Raw genomic sequence first — 24,844 nt, 5'->3', positions numbered from 1 at the left:
CTGCTCTCAGCGTGCCCTCAGGCTGGCAAGTTGTTTGTATTATGTACAACACACTTCCACGTGCAAAAAAACCCCCATGTCCAGCCATCGGAAGCCCAACTGCTCCTCAAAGACCAGGGCAGAGAAAAGCTGTTGGCAAGATGCTCCTGCGCCAGGAATTGTTCGCTTTCCCAGGGGATGCTGGACTTGCCCAGCTGGCAGTGGTTTATGTGCCTTGAAGGAGCGGGTGCATCTGCGGAGCCACCCGGCGTGAACCTGCCGTGTCCCCTCCGCTGCCCAGAGGCTGGGGGCTCAGCCACAGCCCCGCGGACGAGGCGTGCACCCCTGGGAGCGGGGGAAGCCATCGCTGCCTCTTGCCCCATCGCTGCCAGCTCACACAAGCAGGCTCAGCGGCATTGCAACAGAGCTGACCGCAGCTTTGTTGCAGTTCCTGAGAACTTGTAAGACAGGGAGGCCTAAACGGCCGCGGATGGAGACTGACTCGTCAGCATGCCTCCAGTCCTGTCTGGGGGGGCAGAGCCCCTCCAGTCTGGCAGGGTGACCCCCGCCCCTCCAGGAGCTCCCAGCCTTGCAGAAATCATTGCACTGCTGCTTCCCGCTATTCCCACACCGCCTGTGCCACCGCCAGCTCCGAGAGCTGCTGGAGAAGAGGAAAAGCAGCGCTGGCCCCTCCGCACCAGCTGCCAGCACTGCGCAGCGGCATCCCCTGCGAGCGTGGGGACCCCTCAGCAGGCTCAGCCCCTCCAGCACCTGCCTGGAGGCAGCTGGTTCATGCCAGGCGCGCTCGGAGCCCTGACGTGAAGTCGCTGCAATTAGGCAGCTGCGGTTTTATTTTGCTCCCATGGGTGTGTAGCTGCCTTTCCCAGGACGCGAAGAAAGGCGGGTGACACCGGCAGCCGGGGTGGCTGACTCTGAGCCAGGCGGGCTGCTCACCCAGGGCTGCTGCGCCTGAAATCGAGCTAGTCCCGACTCGTCTGCCGGGCCCTTTCAGCCTTGCACGTTGGGGCTCGGCGTGTGCGTGGGGCTGCCTGCGTCCCTGGGAGTACCTCCCTACCCTTGCCCCTGCCCGGTGATTCAGGGCTTAGGACTGTAGTGAGATCTAGAATTAGCTTTATTGTTCCTGTAACGCGGCGCACGCTCCGGGCAATGCAGCAGGCATTGCACAACTGACTTCATTTTATCTGAAACAGCAATTACGCTGCTGTTGCTCAGGTTCAGCAGAGAGAACTTCTGTCAGATCACTACCATGCTCTACATCCCAGCAGGTCTTCAGGAGTAAATGCCACACTTGGGTTATTGAAGACGTCCGCTGATGAAGATCACTTCACCCTGAGACGATCGTGCTTCACCACCCTTACTGCTAGCAAGCCTTAAACTTGCATCTTCTCGCCCTGAGAATGCAGCAGAGTTAATCCCCGTCCTATCTGCATCTGCCTTAAAAGTATTTTAAGGCCTTTATTGAATCTCTGCTTGGTCTTCTAGATAGTCCCCATTCTTTCAGCCTTTCACTGCAGCCCATGGCGTCTAGCCTTCCAGTCACCCTTCTTTCTCATCTCTGGATCATCTCCATCTACTCCAGATGAAGGATGAAGTGCTCAGAGGCCCCTTTCCGGCCTTAACGAGGCATGCATATCTTAAGCAATGCGAAAGGGAGCATTTTCTGCCCACCCCCATGCTTGCTAGAACTTTTCAGGGTGGCAAAGTATGTCCCAAAGGCTGCCATGCTAGAACTGCAGCAGCAATCAGACATACGATGCTGGGCCATCATCAGGAGCAAGCTGTGTTTGAGAGACTCTGCACAATGGCTTGCTGGGGTATTGCTGGAGCAGTTAGCATCTCACAGGACTTGCTTGTACTCCCAACATCTGCAAGATGCTGTCAAGCCCTATGCTTTCAACAGAGTCATTAGTTTCACCAGTCAATGCTGTCTGCCTTATGTTAACGCAGAGCTGCCTTTCTGCGTTGAGAAGGTTGTCATCGCGACTCACCCCGCAGCAGAGTGTCACTGGATCTCTGGGCTTACCAGCCCAGCAGCTGGGTTTGCTGGCTGAGCCCTCAGCCAAGCAGGAGGCAGTACTTGGCCATATGGGGCTCTGGGAGCCGTGCGAGCTGCAGGAGCTCCCTCCTGCCTGGTTGCTCCTGGGCTCGGGGTGCTGCCACGTCACCCAGTGCAGCCGCTGCTGGAGAGCAAACCACACAGGGCACTGACGGGCTGGAGGCATATCCCAGCTCCTCCACGCTGCTGAGAGGGTTATGGGCAGAGCAACTGTGCAAGGATGGAGGGAGGGTTAAGCGGGGAAGGCATGGAGGCCATCTCTTTGGAAGGCTCCTGGCTGAGGTTAAAGATGTGGACAGAACCCCTGTTCCTGAAGCACCCCTCATCATCTGGTGCTTGCCTTGTGCCCCTCCAAGCTAGGCTTGAAGTGGAGGGCACTGGGCTTCCTGCCCGAGCCCACCACACAGCTGTGGTCTTCTCTACCTTCCCCCAAGTGCCCTGTGACACGTGTGCTCTGCCTGGAGCAGTCTGGGTGGAGCTGAGGTCTGAAAAGTGGGAACAACAGTTTGGGCCTTCCGCTGTGAAGAGATGAGGGGACTGGGGTGTGGATGGGGCGTACCAGGCTGGACTCTGAACGGGTCATCTCCTCCCCAGTTTCAGTTCTGGGTGCTTTTAGGTGTGGCAGACTGTGTTTCTGAAAGAAAGCTGTCTGAGAGGCTTTGTCTGGGTAACTGCAAGCTCTGCTGACGCAGTTCCTGGACCAGCAGGTACCTGTCCGAGAGCTGGCAGATCTCCTGGGCTCCGTGGGTAGCGGCAAGCGGGGGTCTCCCCTGCAGCATGCAGGGCTCTGCCCCTGGGGTATCTTCAGTTTGTTTTTTCCCATTTTTTCTACCAAGAGATAGTTGAATTCTAACTCACTAGCCAAAAATTTGCCTTGCTTACTTTTTGTACCTCTCTGGGTGCTGGTGCAGGGTCCAACTTTACTCTGAGCAATGATGAAAATGTTTCCCGAGCAATTCTTGCAACCTTGTGATTTCTGATCTGGTCTGAAAACATTAGCAGGGTCTTCTTAGACATGTGGGTAACATCTCTGAGAGAGGGGTCGCCTCGGGACGAATCTGCTTCCAGCCAGGGTGAGCTCAGCCCCCACCATGTGCTCGCAGGCTGCTGCTGCCAGCATCTGGCAGGCTGCTGAGCAGTTAGGCACTGACAAGACACACCCCATTGGTGGTCCCTGGATTTAGCCAGCTGTTCTTAAGCATTTCAGAAAAGCTTAGACATCTGTTCGGGCTTTTCAGATCAGAGGTACACAGAGATGCACAGCTCTGAATGACTCACGGCTCTCTTGTCAGTCGTTGCTGCCCTGCTCGTTCGACACAACAGCACCTGAATGGCTGCATTCCCTGTGCGAGTGCATTTGCAGCAATGGTGAATCAGGGACATTTCACCCTCAAATCTCTACCAGAACGGTATATAAACAGACCTAGGCATCTCTTGAGGAAGTATCACACCATTTTAAACCTCGAGGTGCCACCAGGTTGTCATATAAATCTTCCAAAGTTGAGTGAACCACACAAGGCTCGTGTGGCCGCCCGAAAGTCTGCTCACCACCTAGCTCTGACGCTTGTGCTTCCAGCCACCGCTGCAAAGTGTTCAGGCTATAAACACCCCAGAATGAAGTGGTGCTGTGGAATTAAGGAGGGTGCTAGGAGACACTCAGTCAGAAGTGACACCTTGGCATCCAGCATACGTTTCAGTGAGCGCCTTGGCAAAGATTTTCATGTGGAAAGATGGTCCCATCACTCCTTTTCATAGCAGTTAACTTTTGGGGCTCAAATTTTGATGCCTCGGTGCTACCAATTACTCTTTCACTCTCATGGACTCTCTGCATCAGCATGGTCTGCGTTATCTAGTGATCTCTGAGGTTACTCAAAGGACATTTATACTACGAGGAGGAGTTTAGGCATTTCCAGAGTCATCTAGCCGCCACAGCATCCTGTCCAGGTTCAGCAGCACTCACAGCCTGGGGCATCTCTGTGGAAAAAAAAACCCTTTTCCCACCAGCTTGATTAAACCCACTCAGATCGTTTGGCTCAGCTGTTTCTGCAGGTCTCAAAAATGTGTTGCTTAGACACCGGCGCAGGCTTCACAGCAGTGCCGCTGCTTTCAGTCACTTTACACGTCTTCGTCAGTGAAGGTGACACTTTCCAGGTGACTCAGGCACAAAGAAAAGCCATTGTGGGTGGATAATTTCGGCCCAGCTTTCAACTTTTGGAGCAAGCCGAGAGATGACAGAGCCTTTCAGTGAAAACTCATTAAGTTGGAGGGCTCGGGCAGAGGCAGGGCTGGTTCTGCATGGCAACGGATACTGTGAGCATTTTGGAGGGGGGAGGGAAGGACGGACACGTTATTCACTGCGGTGAAGCCAGACATCAGTGAAGTCACCGCAAAGAGAGACCCCTTTCGAGGTGCTCCGAGCTCTCCCGTTCCCCTCACCGCTCATTTCATAAAGCTTTGTGAAATCAGGTCAAAACCACGGAGGTAAATCAGAGCCAGGCTGGAGAAGGAGGAGTCCGTCAGCAGACCGGGCGTTCAGACACAGCTCCAGAGCACTCCTGTCCTTGAAGGGCTTGCAGCAAAGGACAGGACAGAGTTTTCCTGCTTTTTCCTCGCTGATCTCAAAAGAGGCTGGGAAAGCTTGTGCTTGTCTCTGAAGTGTTTCCTCTGCCTGTGTTTTCTCCAGAAATTCTCCCGGGTGTTCCTTGGGGGTCTTGGATGTCTGGCAGAGACCCAGCTCTGAGCTCACCCGGGGATCACATCAGCACCTCCACCCACCAGGAGGGAAGACCTGAGCCAGGTTCTCTGCTGCTGTTCCTTGCTCAGCTCCCGAAGTCCATCCTAGTTCATCCCTGGATGGTGCCTCGCACCGGCGGGACAGCTAGCAAGAAGCCCCCCTGCCAAGACCAGCAAGCGTAGCAAAGCCAACCTCTGTGGCCACCCGCTCTTCCCTCGAGGGGACCCCCGGGTCACCCGTGTCCCCTCGAAGCAGGGAGCTGGGGGGCTCCGTCAATGCACCCTGCCGGCTGCCGGGCAGTGCAGCCGCGTCTATGCAAATGTATGCAAACACGGGCGATGCACGCAAATTTAGGCACAGAGGCGGAGGCCTGTCGGGCGGGGCGGCCCGTCCCGGAGCCGCCCCCGGTATAAGGGGGGGCGGCGCGCCCGCCTGGCCGTGCGGAGCTGCGGCAGCCCGGGGACAGGCGGGGTCGTGCGGCGCGGCAGCATGGTGAGTGCCGGCCCCGGGCTGCCCCCTCCCTCGGACCCACGGGTGCTCCCGGGAGCGGGGGGAAACCCCGGCGGGGCCCTCCCCGGGGCAGGCTGCGACCCCGGCGGCTTCGCAGAGGGGCTCTACTGGGAGCCCGGAGGTGCGGGGAGCTGCCTGCAGCCTCCTCCGAGCCGCTCCCACCCCGGCACCCAGCAGCCTCCTCCTCCGAGCATCTCCCCGCACCCGTGTGAGCTGCTGGCGTCTGGCACGTCCGAGGCGAGGAGGCCACCAAGCCAGACCCCGCCGTCAGCGTCAGGGCTGACCCCCTCACCGCTTCCCCTTCTCCATCTCATAACAGCCACGGATCCTGCCCATCTCCCGTGGTCACGTCCCCCGCTGGGTGGGGGGAGCGCCGGGTCTGCGAGCACCCCCCGAGCTGCAGATCCCCAGCTGAGCCCCGGGAGCAAGCCGTGGCTTCACCCGCTGCCCCTCGGGTGCCAGGGGCTGGCCTGTGGGTGGGCATCGCTGTGGGTGACCCTCCTGCCAGCTCTGGCTCCTGAGGTGTCCGGCTGCCCTGGAGAACACCCCAACCCCAGGGTGCCAGGGCCGTGCTCCCTGCCCTTCCCGAGCCAGACCTTGCCGTGAAGAAGGCAGAGTCTGCTGGCTGGTGACCAGCGCTGCTGCGTCCCGGGCGCTGCTGGTTTCTGCCCAGCCTGCTGTCAGCGCCGGGTCCCGCAGAGCCTGTCCCGGCTGCTGCGTGTTGGCGGGATGAAGTGCGCTGATCAGCATCACCCTCTGCCCCCCGCCCCGATTTGCAAGGTCCTTGACCAGGGAGGAGACCTTTCTTCTTTCTCGTGGCCACCCAGAGGTGCTTGCAAGCTGTGTCAGTGTTTGCTGCACACTTCTGCTGAGGATCCTGGAGATTCCTCAGGACTTGCCATCAGCTCCTTGTGTTACAAAACCTTTATGGACCTGCTGGGAGGGATAAGGGGGGGGTCACCTTGCCGCTCCTTGAACCTCAGCTTTGGGAAAGGTGGGGAGATGGACCTCTGGCTCTCACCACAGGTATCAAGGGCTTATTTTTCTGTCATCCCTCACTGTTGCTGCTGCCTCTGAAATGCAGCACCAGAAGCACCCTAGCTGCACAGAGCCTGGACTTGCTGCGACCCGTGCAACTTCCTCAGACGGCGATCGCTGCCGTGCTCCTGAGCGCAAAATGGCTGGCTCCACCGGCTTCCCGCCAGCTGACTCACAGCGGGGCACCCATGGCTCTGGAAATCCGGTTTGGTTTGGATGCTCCTCTGCCTTGGTTGTGCCTGATGACGCATCCAGGTCCTTGGCAACAGCGGGGCTGAGGCAGGGAATATTTTGGTTCTCGTCGAAAGGGCTGCAGCCTCTGTGATGCCTTACCTGGAGAGAGCGAGGCTGCAGAGCCCACCTCAGCCTGGTGTCCGCTGAGGGACCCGAGGCTGCCCTTGAAGCCCTGAGCTCCAGGACCCTCCCACCTCAGCCCTTTGGTTCAGCTCAGAAGCGCAGCCAATGCTTACTCCATCTCCAGAGCTAATTTAGGGAAGCCGAGACTCAGAGCATGGCAACCGCTCACTGCTGCAAATCCCCCCCCTTTGCTGGGCACCCATCCTCAGTGCCGTCACCTCCTCAGCTCCCAGCATCTGCTCTGTCACCTCAGCCGTGTTGTTGGAGCAGCAACAGGGGCCATGGTAGCTGCTGCAGGGCCCCAGCCCTTACGCCAAGTGGGTGTGTGGGCGATGGAGAAGGTGCTCACTGCGTGCTTCCGAGGGGTGTGGGTGGGGGCAGTCCAGGGAACATGTTGGCCTGGTGTCCCAGGCTCCAGCAGATGTGTCTCCATCTCCCTGGGCCCCTGAGATGGGCAGTGCAGTGATGGGAGGCAGAGCACCACATCTGGGAGAGGGCAGCAGGTTGGGATGAACAGAAGGCACCCCGGCCATAGGGCGGCAATTGCGTTTGTGGTCCCGGCTGGGATCTGACCCTGCCTCCCCCTCCCCAGCGCGAGTGCATCTCAGTCCACGTCGGCCAGGCCGGCGTCCAGATGGGCAACACCTGCTGGGAGCTGTACTGCCTGGAGCACGGCATCCAGCCCGACGGGCAGATGCCCAGCGACAAAACCATCGGTGGAGGGGACGACTCCTTCACCACCTTCTTCTGTGAGACCGGGGCTGGGAAGCATGTCCCACGGGCCATCTTCGTGGACCTGGAGCCCACCGTGATCGGTGAGTGCACCTCAGTTGGGCAGTGACAGTGGTCACTATCTCTGGGAACAACCAACCGTGGGATGCTCCCTAGGGTTGCTCCTGCCACCGTTCCCCAGAGCCAGTTAGAATATCTCTGACATTGTGCCAACCTCTCCTAGATGAGGTTCGGGGAGGAGTCTACCGCCAGCTCTTCCACCCTGAACAGATGATCACCGGCAAGGAGGATGCTGCCAACAACTACGCCCGCGGGCACTACACCATCGGCAAAGAGATCATCGACCAAGTACTGGACAGGATCCGGAAGCTGGTAGGTGACCGCAGAGGGAGGACTTGCCCACCTGGGCTGGGCTCCAGCATCCTGCTGGGGATGGGAGCATGGGGTGAGCCCTGCTGTGCCCTGGGAGGGCTCTGCAGCTGACCATGCAAAAATTTGAAACTTCCCTCCAGCAAAGTTAGCGCTGGGAGAAATCTCACTTGGCTCTCTCCACAGGCTGACCAGTGCACGGGACTCCAGGGATTCCTCGTGTTTCGCAGTTTCGGAGGAGGAACTGGCTCCGGATTCACCTCCCTGTTGATGGAGCGACTCTCAGTGGACTATGGCAAGAAGTCCAAGTTGGAGTTCTCCATCTACCCCGCACCACAGGTCTCCACCGCTGTGGTGGAGCCCTACAACTCCATCCTCACCACCCACAGCACCTTGGAGCATTCGGACTGTGCTTTCATGGTGGACAACGAGGCCATCTATGACATCTGCCGCAGGAACCTGGACATCGAGCGCCCGACCTACACCAACTTGAACAGACTCATCAGCCAGGTTGTCTCATCCATCACAGCATCGCTGCGTTTCGACGGGGCCCTGAACGTTGACCTGACCGAGTTCCAGACCAACCTGGTGCCCTACCCTCGCATCCACTTCCCCCTGGCCACCTACGCTCCTGTGGTTTCAGCCGAGAGAGCTTATCACGAGCAGCTGTCGGTGGCCGAGATCACTAACTCCTGCTTTGAGCCGGCCAACCAGATGGTGAAGTGCGACCCTCGGCACGGCAAGTACATGGCCTGCTGCCTGCTGTACCGTGGGGACGTGGTGCCCAAGGACGTCAACGCCGCCATCGCCACCATCAAGACCAAGCGCAGCATCCAGTTTGTGGACTGGTGCCCCACGGGCTTCAAGGTGGGCATCAACTACCAGCCGCCCACGGTGGTGCCGGGGGGGGACCTGGCCAAGGTGCAGCGCGCCGTCTGCATGCTGAGCAACACCACGGCCATCGCCGAGGCCTGGGCTCGCCTGGACCACAAGTTCGACCTGATGTACGCCAAGCGAGCCTTCGTACACTGGTATGTGGGCGAGGGCATGGAGGAAGGGGAGTTTTCCGAGGCGCGGGAAGACATGGCCGCTCTGGAGAAGGACTACGAGGAGGTGGGCCTGGACTCCTACGAGGACGAAGAGGAGGGTGAGGAGTAGAGAAGCCCCTGCCAGAAAGGACCGTGCTCCTTCTCCATGTTACCTGCAGAAACCCTTTGCAATAAACCATTTCAGAGCTTCCGTGTCTCCCACTGCACCCCCAGCCTTCTCGGTTTCTTGCCAGGTCAGGTGTGTGGTGAGTGCTTCAGCTCTGCTGCTGGTGCTGCTATGCTTCCTCCCAGCGCTCCGCTCTGGCTCCGGCTTGCTCCCCACATAGGTAAGGGCCCTGTTGCAGCAGGATATGGCCAGAAGGCGTAGCATGCTCTGGGGACATGCCCAAAGATGTCCATTAAAAGGATCCAGGAGAATCCTGATGACGTGGTGGGAGAAGCACCTAGCTCAGGCATGGGTCCTCTGTCTGGGAGCGCCTCTGCCCGCTCACTGCCTGGCCCTGCCAGTGCTCTGCCATCGCCCTGGGGCACGTGGCCCCATGCTGCTTTCCCCAGTTCATCTGCTGCATTGGCCCCATGCTGAGCCCTCTCCCTGCCCTGCCTGGTGGTCAGGAGTCTGAACGTGAGCTCCTGGCTCCATCTGCAAATGGGGGATTTCAGTTACCCATTATCCAGCATGCTGGTTCCAGAGATTAATTTTCCCTACTTACCACTAATGCTACAGCTATATTGACCCACAGGGGCTGTCCTCTCCTGTCCTCCTCCTCCCAGCATGCACCCGTGTCAGCTGGAGGGGAAAGTGTGAGCCAGCACCGGGCTGTACCGATTCCTGGAGCGTGGCCAGGCGCTCGTCCCACTGCGCAGGGCTCCTGGCGCCGATTCCTGCGCCCATGACCAGAGCACCGGGCTCAGACTGAGCAGTGCCCGCTGCTGCACCAGGGCAGGAGTCGCTGCCCCTCGTGCTGGGCACTGCTCTGATCCCACCGGAGTGTTACCTGCACCCTGTGTCTTCAGAAAGACCTGAGGCTGCTGCCAGAAGCACGTAGGAATTGGAATTGTGTCCTGTTCCTTTTTTCTTAAAGATCATCCTGCATCTCTGATCTGGACCCTAACATATACTTACAAATATCTGAAGGGTGGGTGTCAGGAGGATGGGGCCAAGCTCTTTTCAGTGGTGCGCAGCGACAGGACAAGGGGCAATGGGCACAAACTGAAGCAGTGGAAGTTCCGTCTGAACATGAGGAGGAACTTCTTCCCTCTGAGGGTGATAGAGCCCTGGAACAGGCTGCCCAGGGAGGTGGTGGAATCTCCTTCTCTGGAGATATTCAAGACCCGCCTGGACAAGGTCCTCTACAGCCTACCGTAGGTGGCCCTTCTTCGGCAGGGGGGTTGGACTAGATGACCCACAGAGGTCCCTTCCAACCCCTACCATTCTGTGATTCTGTGATCCCACTGCAGGGGGGACACAGCAGTGCCTCCTGGCATGCTCCTGGGCGGCAGACCCCCGTCCCCACGGGCAGGGATAGCTGTGTGAGCCCCTGCCCTGGCAGCGAGGACGGGGCCCTCTCCCTGCCGCACACAGCATGTGGGGCTGGGGCGCTGGGCTCTGCTTTTCTCCCCGCCAACAGCCAGGCTGGTGGTCCACGTGTCCTCGACGGCAGGACCAGCCTGGCCCCAGCAGGGAAGGCTGTGCTAGCTGGGGGTCAAATGGAGCTGCTCCTCTGAGTGTGGTCACTAGCCCTTAATGGCAAAGGGGCTCCAATGACCCTTTTCTTGGCAGCTGGGCTAGCCCCCCAGCCCAGGCTGGTCATGCCCGTCTGCAGTCTGGTGGAGGTGCGGCCCTGCCGGCCTGTCCCACCGGGAGCAAAGGGCAGCCCTTGGCCACGGGTTCCCCAAGTGCTGATGACAAAGGGGGCTTTGGAGGCACCCTGGTCTCCAGAGCCTGACCTGTTTCTCCTCCTTTCTCTTGCTCTAGAGGCCCAAGGTGGTCTCGGGGCGTCCGTAGGTCCCAGGGTGGCTGCAGTGCGAGGTAGCTGGTGGCAGAGCAGCGTCAGGGCTGCTGTACCCTCCCCGGCCCCCCCGTCCTGGTGGCTGAGCACCGCTGCAACCCCTGAGGGCTGGAGTCCAGACCCCCTGCCCGCAGCCTGGCTGGGTGCCCCCCGCTTCTCCCCCAGCAGAGGAGGGCGAGCAGCCCCGGCCCCCTGCGCCTCGGGGTCCTTCCGCAGCCGGGAAGGACCCGCACACGCTCCCGCTCCCCCCGAAACGGGTACTCCCACCCCGCATGCAAATGTACCCAAATGAAGGGGCGTGGCGGCAGCAGACCCCGCCCACATATAAGAGGGCGCTGCGGCGGGGATTGCAGCAGCAGCCGTCGCAGCTCCGCGCCGAGCCCCGCCGCACCGAGCCCCCCCGCACCGAGCCGCCGGGAGAGCCCCCCCGCCGCAGCATGGTAAGTGCGGGGGGGTGCGGGTGCCGCTCTGGGGCACCGGGCACGGCGGAGCCGCCGCGACGCGCCCTCTCCTTCCCCGCCGTGACCTTGGGCAGCCCCACCGGCCCCTGCACGGGGGCAGCCGTGCCCCCCCCCCTCCTCCCCCCTTGCCACCCGTCCCGGGGCGCCTGGGTCCCCCCGCCGCCGCAGCGGGGAGGGGCGGGGACCCCTCCGGTAGGGAACGGCGGCGCGGACGGACGGGGACAGCTGCCGGCGGGGGTAGGCGCCGACCGGGGGCCGGGGCTGGGCGCTCGGCGGGGGTCCCCCCGTCGGGGCGGGGGGTGGGTGTGGGGGTCCCGTCCGTCCCGTCGGAGGGGCTCTGGCAGCGGGGGAGGGGGCCGGGGCCGCCGTCCAAACCGGGCGCCCGCCGCTGCCCTCGCCTGGAGCCGGGGCTATATTTAGCGGCTCGGGAGGGGGACGGGGCCGTGCCAGGAGGCGCAGCGCGGCTCCCCCCCCGCCCCTCGCCGCAGCACTGACCGGGCTCTGCCGGGGACCCTGCCCCGGCCCTCCCGGAGCAGCCGGGAGTCCTTGTCCTCGGTCCCCACTGCGGCTCAGACCCCTGCGTGTTTGGGGAACGCGGGAGCAAAGACCCCCGGGGACCCCCTCTCCCCACCCAGGCTGAGTTTTGGGGTCCTGCCGGGGGGAGCGGGGATGCTGGGGGGAGCAGGGCAGGTCTGCACCTGTGGGATGCGAGCGCAAGAAGCCCACCTCCGGCTCGCCACCCGCTCCCCAGCACTCCTGCCCGCACGGGTTTGGCAGCGCGGGGTTGGAACTGCGCAGCCCGGGGAGTCTCTGTGCTGCCCTGCAGGTTGCTGGGGTTCCCCACCAGCCCTCCCCCGGCTGCCCCCCGCCGTGCCGGCATCCCAACGGCCTCTTGCCCCGGGAGGCTGAGTGCTTGCCCGGCTCTGGAGCAGGAGGCAGGGGGGTCCCCGGTGCTGGCTGCACCTCATGGGTTAAGTATCTGCCCGGGTCGCCTCAGGACCTCACCGGGCTGCCGTGGTGCGGGGAAGGTGCTGAGGCGGCCGGGGAGCCTGGCAGGATGGCTGGAGGACAGCCCCGGCCAGAGTCCACGGGGCTGGTGGGTCCCAGCACGGGCTGAGCGGGAGGGATGCCAGGGCCGGCTCCCGACCCTGCACGGTGCCAGTGCGTGGCTGAAGGCAATGCCAGCCATGTGGGGACCCTCAGGGGCATACGGGAGGTCACCCAAAGGAAAATGTGCTCCCTGGGGCTGCTGGCTGGGGCAGGTAGGGTGCGGGTGGCCATGGGGCGCTGGCACCAGGCAGAGCCCTCCCTGGGATGGGCCAGACAGAGCTGTGCCAGGGTCTGACCCTGCCTCCCCCTCCCCAGCGCGAGTGCATCTCAGTCCACGTCGGCCAGGCCGGCGTCCAGATGGGCAACACCTGCTGGGAGCTGTACTGCCTGGAGCACGGCATCCAGCCCGACGGGCAGATGCCCAGCGACAAAACCATCGGCGGAGGGGACGACTCCTTCACCACCTTCTTCTGTGAGACCGGGGCTGGGAAGCATGTCCCACGGGCCATCTTCGTGGACCTGGAGCCCACCGTGATCGGTGAGTGCTGGAGTGTGCATGGCCCGGGGCGCAGCACTGGAGCAAGCGGCTGGTGCTTGTGGTCTGCTGGCAGTATCCCGCACCGTGTTCAACCTGAGGGCCCTCCTTTCCCCAGGAGAAGCCACAAACCTGAGCACCAGCTTTTGTCCCTGAAGTGTCCTAGAGGCAGCGGTGCTGGTAATCTCTGCTACCAGGTGTGCACGGAGAGAAACCAGCCCAACCGGCACGGCAGCTGGGGACAGGCAGCTCTGACTGATGGGAGAAGCTGAGCTTCTGCGCAGGGAGGAGGCAGCCACCTCCATCCGCCAGAGAAACCTGATGCCTGTGGTGGCCCTGCTGACATGTGGGTCCTTGGCCAGTGCCCACGGCAGGCGGAGCAGGGAGGAGGGTGAGGGTTGGGTGCTCACTCAAATACACAGCCCGTGTTAGGCCCAACCCTCCCCTGCTCTCTCCTAGATGAGGTTCGGGCTGGAATGTACCGCCAGCTCTTCCACCCCGAGCAGCTGATCACCGGCAAGGAAGATGCTGCCAACAACTACGCCCGCGGGCACTACACCATCGGCAAAGAGATCATCGACCAAGTACTGGACAGGATCCGGAAGCTGGTAGGTGACCGCAGAGGGGGGACGTGCCCACCTGGGCTGAGCTCCAGCATCCTGCAGGAGCTCAGAGCATGCCGCAAGCCCTGCTGCGCCCTGGGAGGGCTCTGCAGCTGCCAATGGCAGGGATGGACCAGATCCCAAAGGCCCTCTGAACAGTCACATGTTCACAAGGAAATCCATCTCAGAGCAATCTCATGCATCTCTCTCCGCAGGCTGACCAGTGCACGGGACTCCAGGGATTCCTCGTGTTTCACAGCTTTGGAGGAGGAACTGGCTCCGGATTCACCTCCCTGTTGATGGAGCGACTCTCAGTGGACTATGGCAAGAAGTCCAAGTTGGAGTTCTCCATCTACCCCGCACCACAGGTCTCCACCGCTGTGGTGGAGCCCTACAACTCCATCCTCACCACCCACACTACCCTGGAGCACTCGGACTGTGCTTTCATGGTGGACAACGAGGCCATCTATGACATCTGCCGCAGGAACCTGGACATCGAGCGCCCGACCTACACCAACCTCAACCGCCTCATCAGCCAGATTGTCTCATCCATCACAGCATCGCTGCGTTTCGACGGGGCCCTGAACGTTGACCTGACCGAGTTCCAGACCAACCTGGTGCCCTACCCTCGCATCCACTTCCCCCTGGCCACCTACGCCCCTGTCATCTCCGCAGAGAAGGCCTACCATGAGCAGCTGTCAGTGGCCGAGATCACTAACTCCTGCTTTGAGCCGACCAACCAGATGGTGAAGTGCGACCCTCGGCACGGCAAGTACATGGCCTGCTGCCTGCTGTACCGTGGGGACGTGGTGCCCAAGGACGTCAATGCCGCCATCGCCACCATCAAGACCAAGCGCAGCATCCAGTTTGTGGACTGGTGCCCCACGGGCTTCAAGGTGGGCATCAACTACCAGCCGCCCACGGTGGTGCCGGGGGGGGACCTGGCCAAGGTGCAGCGCGCCGTCTGCATGCTGAGCAACACCACGGCCATCGCCGAGGCCTGGGCTCGCCTGGACCACAAGTTCGACCTGATGTACGCCAAGCGAGCCTTCGTGCACTGGTATGTGGGCGAGGGCATGGAGGAAGGGGAGTTTTCCGAGGCGCGGGAAGACATGGCCGCTCTGGAGAAGGACTACGAGGAGGTGGGCCTGGACTCCTACGAGGACGAAGAGGAGGGCGAGGAGTAGAGAAGCCCCTGCCAGAAAGGACCGTGCTCCTTCTCCGTATTACCTGCAGAAACCCTTTGCAATAAACCATTTCAGAGCTTCCGTGTCTCCCACTGCACCCCCAGCCTTCTCGGTTTCTTGCCAGGTCAGGTGTGTGGTGAGTGCTTCAGCTCTGCTGCTGGTGCTGCTATGCTTCCTCCCAGCGCTCCGCTCCAGCTCCGGCTTGCTCCCCACATAGGTAAGGGCCCCCAGGTCCGCTCCCTGGGTCTGTGGCGCACATCCCACCCCGCTCACTGCTCCATCCAGGGGTGGGTACCGCTTCCTCATGTGGTATGTGGTCCCATGTTACGTCTTGGAGCCCAGGGGAGCAGATTTAGCCCAAGCAGGAAAAGATCTGCGGCTGCTGGGACTTCTCCCTACGTGGAGCCTGAGGGTAGGTGGGCTCGTCTGGAAGGAGTGGTTGAAGCAGCAGGAGCAGCCTGGCACCCGTTTCTGCGGCCGCAGCACGGGGCAAGGGGCATGCCCAGGTCTGTGGTGCAGCGGGTGCACCCCGCAAGGGCATCCAGCGTGGCATGAACCCCCGCGGCCGCTTTACCGCTGTGTTGTGAGAGGATTAAAGGAGGGGAACGCTCCCTGTGAAACTGCTTGTCTGCATCTCTTTTTTCACCCTCTCCCCACAGGCAGCCCAACTGCTGCGCATCCCAGTGAGCCTCTCCAGCCAAGGGTGGCTGTGCTGTCCCCAGGCTCTGCTCATCCCCACACGAGCAGAGCTGCTGCCCCTGCCTCCCACGTTCTGCCAGCTCCTCTGCCTGGGCACCCACCTCTCCCTCCCTGGGCAGCCAAGCAGCTCTGCGTGTACCCCTGCCACTGCCCGCCTGCGCTGTGCTGAGCCCCCTCCTGCAGTGCCCAGCCCCGGAGGCTCTGAGCAGCGGCGCCCGGTCCGGCTGCAGAGCCGTGTTCACTGCCCTCAGCAGTGTGCTGGGGCCAGGGATTAACTTTCCCTGCTTACTGCTGATGCTCCGGCCGTGCCGCCCCGCCGGGGCTGTCCTCTGCTGCCCTTCCCCTCCAGCAATGCTTGGCTGCCCAACCCAGACAGCACGCCCGTCACCCCCATGCCCCGGTGGGACCCCCGCAGACAGCAACATGCCCACGCCTCCGCAAGAACATCTTTTACTCCAAACACAAGGCAACACCGGTGGCCGAGAGCAGCGGCAGAGCGGGTGCCGGGTCCCCCCCGCCTCTCTCCAGCACAGCACCAGGACCCAGACCGCAGCTCTGCCCCGGGACAGGAGCGACCCTCCCAGGGCACAGAGCTGCAGGGCTGTGGCTGCTGTCACCCGGGGGAGGGGGTCCCCAGCACCTTCCTCTGCAACCCCCGGGGGAGGCAGCGGCCGGCGAGGGCCCCGTGTTCAGCAGCAGGTCACGCGTCCACAGTCCTGGGGCACAGACCAAGTCCCAGGCAGCAGCACGCACGGCACAGACCACTCCAAATCCACCACACGGCCAGCACAGAGCAGCAGCTCTCCCCTGTGCAGCAACCCCCTCTGAACGGCTCCGTGGGGGAGCAGGGACGAGGGCACCTGTGCTTCCCCCGGCTCAGCCTCGGGGTGCGTCACCGCTGCGGGCTGGGATGGGCTCAGATCTGTGTGGTGTCCTGGCCCGCCGGCGCTGGCTGCAGCCCCTCCAGCTGGTGGAGGACCTCATCTATGCTGGGTCGCTCCTGGGGGTTCAGTGTCATCATGGAGGAGAGCAGGCACTGCAAGGCGGCCGAGTACCTGGATGGAGGGAAGGTGGTGAGGGGATTCTGCGGGGTGCATGGTGCTGGGGGCTGTGTCTGAGCCGGGTCACCCTCCCCAGTCCCTCACCTGGTCGTGGGGGGAACGGTGATGGGGTTCTGCACTGCCAGAGCCACGCTGTCGCCCTTCTGGAAGATGGCGTCGTAGGGACCCTCCCCAAACATCATGCAGTACAGCACGCAGCCTAGGGACTGGAGCGCGGCGGGGTCAGGGCAGCCCCGCGGCGGGGGATGGGGGCCGGGGGCCAGGTCCTTACCCAGATATCTGTGCGCTCGTCTATGATGCACTGGCTCGGCACCGTGAAGAGCTCGGGGGCACGGTAGGAGATGGTGCAGCGCTGGGCAGCCCAGTCCTGCGGAGAGGAGGGGGAGGGTGGGGATGAAGGGCTCAGGGCACAGATGGGGTGGTGGGGTGATGTGCCAGGACACCCACCTGCACGGCCATGGCCTCCCGAGAGTTGCTGACTTCAATGCGAGCTCGGTTCATGGAGCCCAGGTCCATCAGCACGGGCCGGTCATCCTCATCCAGCAGCACGTTGGTGGGCTTGAGGTCCCTGCGGGGATGGACATCACCGAACACCCGCTGGGCTCCCTGCCACCCCCCACCAACCCCCAACTGGGGCTGCCAACTCCCCACCTGTGTGCGTAGCCCTTGCTGTGGATGGCTTGCAGCCCACAGCAGATGCCATGGAGGATGAGGAGGATCCGCTGCTCTGGCATGAAGGTCCCTTTCTTTCGCAGTGCTTCCACCTCGCTCCACAGCGTTCCTCCCTGGCAAACACCAGCAGCTGGTCGCCACTGCTGCTCCCAGCGGCAAGGGGCTAGGGGTGGCCAAGGGAGTCCCCGCACACCTTCACGTAGGGCAGGAGGAGCCAGGCTTCATGCTTGGTGCCCTTCTCCACCATGCAGTGGGCCACCAGGTGCAGGATGTTGGGGTGGTCGAAGAGGCCGTGCATCTCCACCTCGTGGAGGGCGGCCTGGCGGTCCTCCTTGTCGTGGCACAGGATGCGCTTCAGGGCATAGAAGCGCCCGTCCCGCAGCCCCTCCACCAGGTCCACGTAGCTGAAGCCCCTGTGAGGAGCCGAGCGCGGTGTGGGCTGGGTGTTGCATCGCTGCAGCGCCCGCATCAGGGCCTTGTGCCCAGCCTCAGCTGTGAGCATCCAGGGGAGGGGGGCAGAGGGCAGTGGGTGCCTGCACACCCCTCCATGGCAATCCCCCAGGTATGCATGTTCCCCAACCTTGGGGGCACCTGCCAGGCACCGAAAGCGTCTCCCCTCCGCCCCCATCACCCCCACTCCCACGGGGCCGCGCACCCACTCCTGAGCATGACCAACTCCTGCCACCCAGCACGAGAATCCTCTGCCACGCACAAGCACCCTCTATGCTCAAGCACCTTCCCCTACTGTGCCCAAACACCTCCCCCACGCCCAAACACCCCCTGTGCTCAAGCATCTCTCCACCACGACTGAGCATCCCACACACCCACAAGTATATCCCCCCCACCCGAGCAGCCACCCCCATGCCCAAACATTCCCTATGCCTGAGCATCAGCCCCATGCCCAAGCATCCCCCGCACGCACAAGCACCCCCATGCCCCAGCATCACCCCATGCCAGAGCACCCCAGTGCCTGAGCATCCCCCCTCCATGGGCGAGCATCCCTCCAGGCACAAGCAACCCCTACACCCAAGCACCCCTATGCCGGATCATCCCCACACACCCGAGCATCCCCCCCCATGCCTGCGCATCCCCTTCAGGCACAAGCACCCCCCCATGCCCCAGCATCCCCCCCGCACCTGAGCATCACCTCCATGCCTGAGCATTCCCCCCACATCTCAGCATCCCCCGCGTGCACAAGCACCCCCATGCCCCAGCACCACCCCGTGCCCAAGCATCCTCCCCCGACCAGGGAATCCCCCCCCATGCCTGAGCATCCCCTCCAGCCACAAGCACTTCCCACCCCCAAGCACCCCTATACCCCAGCATCCCCCCGTGCCCGAGCATCACCTCCACGCCCGAGCATCCCCTCCCGGCACAAGCACCCCCCACGCCCCAGCATCCTCCCCACGCCCGAGCATCCCCCCACGCCCGAGCATCCCCCGCGCCCGCGGCCCCCCCCGCACCCGCGGCCCCCCCGGCCGAGCCCCCCGCGGCCCGGCCCCCCGCGGACCCCTCTGCCAGGCGGTGCAGCAGGAGGTACCGCGCTCCCCCCAGGCTGACGGTGCCGCGGGAGCAGACGCACAGCGCCTGCCCCATCGCCCGCCCGCGTCATCGCCCGCCGCCGCGCATCACCCATGGCGTCACCGATGGCGTCACCCGCCGGGCGGGGCGCTGCCGCCTCCCCGCTTCCCGGGGGAGGGGGGGGCGGGGGTCTGACGCTCGCCGCAGGTGGAGGGGAGCGGAGCGGGGCCGGGGGTTCTCCCCGCATCGTGACCGGGGCGGAACGCGGTGTCCTCCTCCCGCCGCCCCCCGGAGCTGGCCCCGGTGAGCCGAGCCCCCCGCCCGGAGAGGGGCGGCCAGGCCCCCCCGGCAGGGCTGGTCCCCGAGGGCATCACCCCCTCGCCCTGCCCCGCGGCACCCCCCGGGACCCCCGTCACCGGCTCAGTCACCGGGCCTGGCCCTCGGTCCGGGAACGTTTTGCTTTTCTTCCGACGGCAGCAGCACCTCCACCCGCCCCCACCCAACCCCCCCCGGGGTGTCCCATCACCACCTCCGATGAAAGAAGCGTGCTCGGCTCCCCCGAAGGCGTTTTGTCTGGTGGTGACATTTTGCGAGGCTCCTTGTCCCTCCGTGCGTGTCACCCACTGCCCCAGGGGCACCGGGGACGGCTGGAGCTGGCTCGGGCTGGGTTGTGCCTGCCCGCACGTCGTGCTGGGTGGGCTTTGAGGGGGCCGATGCGCGGCTGGCCCCGGCCCGGAGCCGCTCACCCCCCCTCCCACGCTCCTTCCCAGCGACGCTGCTGTTCCCGCTGCCAGGACCTGGAGGAAGAGGAATCATGTGATGGTGGTGTCCGCGTCCCCCTGCGTCCCCCAGCCTGGGCCCAGTGAGTGCCTGGCGAGGATGGGGCTGCCGGCTCTCGCCCTGCTGCTGGCGACGGGGCTCCTGCCCGCGCAGGTCAGCAGGCGCCGGCGGAAGGTTTGGGAGCAGCGCGCGGGGCTCAGCTGCGAGGGGTCCGGCATCTGCCTTGCTTTGCTCCCCCCGTCCCTGCTCTTCCTGCTATGGCTGCCTTCTGCTGCAGCCCGGGTCCTGCCCCGGTGTCCCGCCTGCGCTCCCGACTCCCTGCCTGCCCTCTCAGCACCCGTCCCCAGCAGCACCCGACCCCAAAGCGCCACCGGCTCAGCCGCAGGGTGTTTGGTTAGCAGGGGGGGGCCGTCAGGCGGTGCAAATGGCCGCCCTGCTTGTCCCTCCTGCTCTCCCGGGACAGCGTGGTTACCCGCCTCGTCCCTGCACCGAGGACGGGGAGTGGAGGGTCCCCTCCAGGAGCCAGCCCCTGTCAGTCCCTCTCCCAGGGAGCGTGGGAGGGGGCGGCTGGGCTCGGGGAGGGTCTGCAGCCCCCAGCACTGCCGCTCTCCCGCAGGCCTCCCCGCCGGCGCGCTCCTTCCAGGTGGACTACGAGCAGGACTGCTTCCGCAAGGACGGTGCCCCTTTCCGCTACATCTCGGGCAGCGTCCACTACGCCCGCGTCCCGCGTCCCGCCTGGAGGGACCGGCTCCTCGAGCTGTACCTGAGCGGGCTCAGCGCCGTGCAGGTGTAAGCGGCGGGGCAGCCCTCACGGTGCTGCGGGGGCTCCGGGGTCCCTGGGGTAGGGACAGGGACGAGGGTGTTGTCTGGTTGCTGGGACCAGCCCTTGCACTGGGCCGACCGGACCCCCGGGACCTCCCTGCCAGTCCCAGTCCAGCCCAGTTGCCATCCCCAGCCCCGGCTGGAGGCCAGTTCCTAGGAGCAGAGGGACCAGCCCATGGGATGGTTTCCCATCGTGCCGGGGTGCCTTTGTCCCCCGCGCGCTGATCTCCCCTCTCGCCCCAGCTATGTCCCCTGGAACTACCACGAGCCGCTGCCGGGGGTGTATGACTTTGCTGGGGACCGGGACGTGGAAGCCTTCCTGGACCTGACAGCCGAGCTGGGGCTTCTGGTGATCCTGCGGCCGGGGCCCTACATCTGTGCAGAGTGGGAGATGGTGAGCCCCAGCCCCCCAGCCTGGCACAGAGGGGTGACGGGGGATCTGAGAAGGGCATGGCAGGGTTGGTACTTCTGGCTGGCGCACCGACCGCGGTGCCATGCCGGCCACAGCCAGGCTGCCGCCCCGTGGGGCACATGCTGCTGCGGTGCCAAGCGTTGGCATCGCGCTGGCTGGGTTTCGGCTGTGTGCCAGCCCGGGCTGCTGAGCGGTTTCTCTGCCTCGCTCTCTGCTGTGTCTCTCCAGGGTGGCCTGCCCGCCTGGCTGCTGTGGAAACCAGACATCGTCCTGCGCTCCTCCGACCCTGGTGAGCCTCAGCACGGGGCTCTGGCCACCGTGTCCTTATGGCCTGGTGCCAGCCCCGGCGTGCCAGCCTCTCTCCATGCACCTGCTGTTCCTGCATGTGTGGTCTCTCCCATCCTCTTCTCCATCTTTTGGGAGCCCTGTAGCTCGTCCTCGACCTCCGCTTCCCCATGGTGCTCAGCCCTGCCGGATGCGCTTCATCCTCCTCCTGGCAGAGCTGCCTGCGGGTGGGCTGGGGTGGACGCTGCGGCCAGGCTGAGCTGCCCACTGTCCCCCCAGCCTACCTGGCAGCCGTGGACTCCTGGCTCCATGTCCTGCTACCCAAGATCAAGCCACGCCTGTACCAGCATGGGGGGAACATCATCAGCGTGCAGGTAGCTTGCTGTGGGAGCCGGGCCCCTGTCCTGCTCTGGGTCATCTTTGGGTGTGCCCCAGAGAGCCACCTGCACCCCCTACACCACGACCTCATCCAGCACAGCTCCTCGATAAATCCCTCCCCACCTCTGGGCCTGGGTTTAAATTCAAGGGCTGGGACTCTGGGGTACCCACCACCACCCCGGTTGTGTTTTGAGGGACACTGGTGAGCTGGGGGGTCACGCTGGGGCTGGAAGGTCATTCTCAGGACCCACCTGGGGTCTGTCACAACATCTGACAGTGTCGGGAGGGAAGGGGGGAGCTGGGTGCTTGTCCCAGTGGGCGGTGGGACCTGGCTGCAGCCCCGCCATGTGCACGCTGGGTGCCGGCCCCTGCCCTGCTTGCAGGTGGAGAACGAATACGGGAGCTACTACGCCTGCGACTACGGGTACCTGCGGCACCTGCTGGGCTCTTTTCGGGCGCTGCTGGGGAGCGAGGTGCTGCTCTTCACCACCGACGGCACGCGGGCAGAGGAGCTCCGCTGCGGGACCCTGCAGGGGCTCTACGCCACCGTTGACTTTGGGCCAGGTACCCCTACGGGGAGGGGAGGAGAGGGGATGGGGGTCCCAGCTCCATCCCGCTCCAACCGCCCTCCCTCCACCTCCGCAGGCTCCAACGTGACGGAGGCATTTGGTGCCCAGCGCCGGGTGGAGCCGAAGGGGCCCCTGGTGAGCTTGGTGTGGGGACAGTGACCCGCTGTGGCTCTGGGGAGGCAGAGGGGCTGGGGGAGCGAGGCAAAGAGGGGTGCTGTGGGTCATAGGGGGGTGCCAGGAGCCCCAGCTCCAGGTGGGTGACGGCCCCTTGTTCCCTAGGTGAACTCCGAGTACTACACGGGCTGGCTGGACTACTGGGGGGAGGCACATGCCAGCACCAGCTCCGCGCGGGTGGCCCGGGGGCTGGAGGACATGCTGCGGCTGGGAGCCAGCATCAACATGTCAGTAGCCAACTGGGGGGGACAACAGAGCCGGGGGGGGGGGGGGGGGGGGGGGGTGTCCCTCCCCTCTGCTGGCATCAGAACGGACATCGCTGCTCGCCTTCGTCTGGTGCAGCAGGGAGGGGGCAGCGCCCGGTGGGGTGCTGACAGGCTCTCTGGGGTGTCCCGCAGGTACATGTTCCATGGGGGGACCAACTTCGCCTACTGGAGTGGTGAGTAGGGCCCTGCCCTGGGGAGGGGGCACACTGCGGGGCCGGGGTGGTTTTCCTTGGCCATCCCCGAGAAGCCTCCTTCAGGCTCCCATTCTGTCCCGCGGGGCAGGCTGACACATACCCAAGGGCCCCTGAAGCCAAGCTTGTCTCCCCGCCCCGAGAAGTCCTTTTGTCCCCAGGCAGGGGCCCCCGGTTCTGGGTCATGCCCCCTCATTGTCTTGCAGCCAGCCTGGGGCTGGGGTCCGTGCCCTGGACTCTGCCAGAGCCCCTTCCTCCAGCTCCCATCGCTTCCCTGGTCAGGTGCTGACTTCAAGGACCAGTACAAACCAGTGACCACCAGCTACGACTATGATGCCCCCCTTTCGGAGGCGGGAGACCCCACTGAGAAGCTGTTTGCCATCCGCACGGTCATCAGCAAGGTGCTGAGCCCAGCAGGAGGAGGGGGACAGCGCTGGGCACCGCTGCCCCTGCCAGGGAAGAGGGGGACAGAGGGGGACCGGGCAGGGCGGGGGATATCTCCCTGCTTGCCTTGGGGGGCAGCTGACAGTTTGCTTTTCAGTTCCAGCCCCTGCCAGTCGGTCCGATGCCACCCGCCACCCCCAAATACGCCTACGGCTGGGTGACCCTGCGGAAGGTGGGTGCCTGCCCCGAGGGCTGCGCTGCCCTGCCTGCCACTGCCCGGCTGCCCACCCCTCTCCTTGCAGTATGCCGACCTCCTGGACGTCTTGGATGTGCTGTGCCCCTCCGGGCCCATCCAGAGCCAGTTCCCACTCACCTTTGAGGCCGTAAAGCAGGTGAGGGTGTGGTGGGCGATGCTCCAAGGCTTGTCTGCCCTGCCCTGGCTCCGGGGCGGAGGAGCAGGGCTCGTGTCCAGCCCCATCGCCTTTCTGTGCCGCTCCGCTGTGTCCTGCAGGCCCACGGCTTCGTGCTGTACCGCACACGGCTGCCCCGGGACGTGCTGGACCCGGCCACGCTGGGCGCTCCTCCCCACAGCGTCTGCGACCTCGGCTACGTGATGCTGCGGCAGGTGAGGCTGCGGGAGCCCCCCGGCCCCGACCCAGCGCTCAGGAGGGCGGTGGGACCTGCCAGCAGCCGTGCTGCGCCAGGGTCCTGGGGACAGATGGGGTGCTGAGAGCCACACCGAGCCCTTGTGGGGTAGCCCTCTGGCCCGGACTTGTCCCTTCTGGGGGCAGAGGGCAGCCCCGGGCTGGCTGCGGGGGAGCGGGCAGCAGGCAGCGACCGGGGCGGTGGGATCTGGGCCCTGTGGCTGCAGGAGTACCAGGGGACGCTGGAGCGGGACGGGCAGGCGGCGCTGCGTGTGACGGGCAGGGCAGGGGACACCCTGGACGTGCTCCTGGAGAACATGGGCAGGATCAGCTTCGGGGCCAACTTCAGTGACTTCAAGGTGAGGGGAGAGGGCCCTGGGGCTCCGGAGGGGATGGCCTGAGCACCTGCGTGGGTGGGTCGGGATGGCCCAGCACCCCCTCTCCTGCCACAGACCCCAGCCACGGCAGGGCCACCCCCAGACCTGCTCCCTGGTTAGTCTCACACCGTCTGCTCCCCCGGTCCTGGCAAACCCACCAGGACCAGCATAAGGCCGTGACACTGGCAGCCCTGTCTCCCAGTTGCGCTGCCACGGCAGCCGGGGCCATGCAGCCCCTCTGAGGGGATCCCACACCATCTCCACACCTGCGAGGGGGACATGTCCCGGGGAAGCCAAGTGTCCTCCTGCCCGTGGCAGACCCCGCTGCCTCATTTTCCCTCCCGCTCCATCTCAGGGCTTGCTGGGGAACCTCTCCTTGGACTCCAGCCGTCTCAGCAACTGGCTCATCTACCCCCTGGCCATAGACACCGCCATGCAGCACGGCTGGCCCCACGCCGCCCCGCCGAAACCAAGCGGCGGGGGCAGAGCAGGGCCAGCTTTCTACACCGGGACCTTTGAGACCCCCGGCATCGCCTGGGACACCTTCGTGACGTTCCCAGGTTGGAGCAAGGTAAGGCAGGGCGTAGCCAGGAGAGGGGGGGAGGGAGGGGAGGGGCACCGCTCAGCTCCCTCGTCATCTTCCAGGGCCAGCTGTGGATAAACGGCTTCAACCTGGGCCGGTACTGGCCCCGCCGCGGGCCCCAGCAGACCCTCTTCGTGCCCGGCTCGGTGCTGCGTGTTGGCCGCCCCAACAACATCACGGTGCTGGAGCTCGAGGGGGCACCCGCCCCCCCCCTCTTGCTCTTCCTCGACCGACCCCTTTTCAACAGGACCCTCAGCCGCAGCTCCGCGGCCACAGAATAAACAGAGGGGAGCTGGGCACCGGCCTCGCCTCTCGCTGGGCTGCAGAGATGGCAGCG

General features: G+C 64.2%; 4 protein-coding genes across 9 annotated transcripts; 3 read left to right on the top strand and 1 right to left on the bottom strand.

Annotated features, from left to right (window-relative positions):
• The first annotated feature begins 5,198 nt into the window (after nt 1-5,198).
• LOC104339160 (tubulin alpha-5 chain) lies at nt 5,199-9,176 on the top strand. Its single transcript, XM_075430872.1, has 4 exons — nt 5,199-5,282; nt 7,288-7,510; nt 7,651-7,799; nt 7,983-9,176. Exons 1-4 carry the CDS (start codon nt 5,280-5,282, stop codon nt 8,952-8,954), a joined length of 1,347 nt encoding a protein of 448 aa, XP_075286987.1. The 5' UTR covers nt 5,199-5,279; the 3' UTR covers nt 8,955-9,176.
• A 2,006-nt stretch (nt 9,177-11,182) lies between these two features.
• LOC104339161 (tubulin alpha-5 chain) lies at nt 11,183-15,309 on the top strand. The gene is made up of 4 exons (XM_075430696.1): nt 11,183-11,294; nt 12,681-12,903; nt 13,360-13,508; nt 13,718-15,309. Exons 1-4 carry the CDS (start codon nt 11,292-11,294, stop codon nt 14,687-14,689), a joined length of 1,347 nt encoding a protein of 448 aa, XP_075286811.1. The 5' UTR covers nt 11,183-11,291; the 3' UTR covers nt 14,690-15,309.
• A 513-nt stretch (nt 15,310-15,822) lies between these two features.
• STK16 (serine/threonine kinase 16) lies at nt 15,823-18,757 on the bottom strand. 3 transcript variants are annotated; one of them, XM_075430719.1, is made up of 7 exons: nt 18,662-18,757; nt 17,315-17,534; nt 17,101-17,234; nt 16,897-17,017; nt 16,721-16,816; nt 16,534-16,655; nt 15,823-16,443 (listed from the first exon to the last, which is right to left on the bottom strand). In XM_075430719.1, exons 1-7 carry the CDS (start codon nt 18,715-18,717, stop codon nt 16,305-16,307), a joined length of 888 nt encoding a protein of 295 aa, XP_075286834.1. In that variant the 5' UTR covers nt 18,718-18,757; the 3' UTR covers nt 15,823-16,304. The 3 variants fall into 3 exon arrangements, with proteins under 3 accessions (XP_075286834.1, XP_075286833.1, XP_009943604.2); XM_075430718.1 differs by having other exon boundaries at nt 18,632-18,756; XM_009945302.2 differs by lacking the exon at nt 18,662-18,757 and having other exon boundaries at nt 17,315-17,935.
• Nucleotides 18,758-18,859: 102 nt separating this feature from the next.
• On the top strand, nt 18,860-24,789 carry GLB1L (galactosidase beta 1 like). 4 transcript variants are annotated; one of them, XM_075430716.1, is made up of 17 exons: nt 18,860-18,945; nt 19,413-19,575; nt 20,039-20,211; nt 20,488-20,638; nt 20,885-20,945; nt 21,221-21,315; nt 21,703-21,883; nt 21,965-22,023; nt 22,168-22,289; nt 22,461-22,501; nt 22,802-22,920; nt 23,061-23,135; nt 23,206-23,295; nt 23,415-23,528; nt 23,775-23,906; nt 24,280-24,495; nt 24,570-24,789. In XM_075430716.1, exons 2-17 carry the CDS (start codon nt 19,462-19,464, stop codon nt 24,786-24,788), a joined length of 1,962 nt encoding a protein of 653 aa, XP_075286831.1. In that variant the 5' UTR covers nt 18,860-18,945; nt 19,413-19,461; the 3' UTR covers nt 24,789. The 4 variants fall into 4 exon arrangements, with proteins under 4 accessions (XP_075286831.1, XP_075286828.1, XP_075286829.1 ...); XM_075430713.1 differs by having other exon boundaries at nt 22,168-22,501; XM_075430714.1 differs by lacking the exon at nt 18,860-18,945 and adding an exon at nt 19,200-19,251 and having other exon boundaries at nt 22,168-22,501.
• Nucleotides 24,790-24,844: the final 55 nt, after the last annotated feature.

This window comes from Opisthocomus hoazin, chromosome 9, assembly GCF_030867145.1.
Source record: "Opisthocomus hoazin isolate bOpiHoa1 chromosome 9, bOpiHoa1.hap1, whole genome shotgun sequence".
Taxonomy (NCBI): Eukaryota; Metazoa; Chordata; class Aves; order Opisthocomiformes; family Opisthocomidae; genus Opisthocomus; species Opisthocomus hoazin.
This window is presented reverse-complemented; position numbering and strand designations above follow the sequence as displayed.

Excerpts from the sequence above, each read along its gene's own strand:
- STK16 (XM_009945302.2), bottom strand. The coding sequence starts at position 17,749 with ATGGGGGCGGAGGGGAGACGCTTTCGGTGCCTGGCAGGTGCCCCCAAG. Across the intron at positions 17,235-17,314 it reads TCCTCCTGCCCTACGTGAAG|GGAGGAACGCTGTGGAGCGA; the intron begins GTGTGCGGGGAC and ends GGTGTTTGCCAG. Across the intron at positions 17,018-17,100 it reads AGCAAGGGCTACGCACACAG|GGACCTCAAGCCCACCAACG; the intron begins GTGGGGAGTTGG and ends CCATCCCCGCAG.
- LOC104339160 (XM_075430872.1), top strand. Across the intron at positions 7,511-7,650 it reads CCTGGAGCCCACCGTGATCG|ATGAGGTTCGGGGAGGAGTC; the intron begins GTGAGTGCACCT and ends AACCTCTCCTAG. Across the intron at positions 7,800-7,982 it reads TGGACAGGATCCGGAAGCTG|GCTGACCAGTGCACGGGACT; the intron begins GTAGGTGACCGC and ends CTCTCTCCACAG.
- GLB1L (XM_075430713.1), top strand. The coding sequence starts at position 19,462 with ATGGTGGTGTCCGCGTCCCCCTGCGTCCCCCAGCCTGGGCCCAGTGAG. Across the intron at positions 20,946-21,220 it reads CCTGCGCTCCTCCGACCCTG|CCTACCTGGCAGCCGTGGAC; the intron begins GTGAGCCTCAGC and ends CTGTCCCCCCAG. Across the intron at positions 21,884-21,964 it reads CACCGTTGACTTTGGGCCAG|GCTCCAACGTGACGGAGGCA; the intron begins GTACCCCTACGG and ends CCACCTCCGCAG.
- LOC104339161 (XM_075430696.1), top strand. Across the intron at positions 12,904-13,359 it reads CCTGGAGCCCACCGTGATCG|ATGAGGTTCGGGCTGGAATG; the intron begins GTGAGTGCTGGA and ends GCTCTCTCCTAG. Across the intron at positions 13,509-13,717 it reads TGGACAGGATCCGGAAGCTG|GCTGACCAGTGCACGGGACT; the intron begins GTAGGTGACCGC and ends CTCTCTCCGCAG.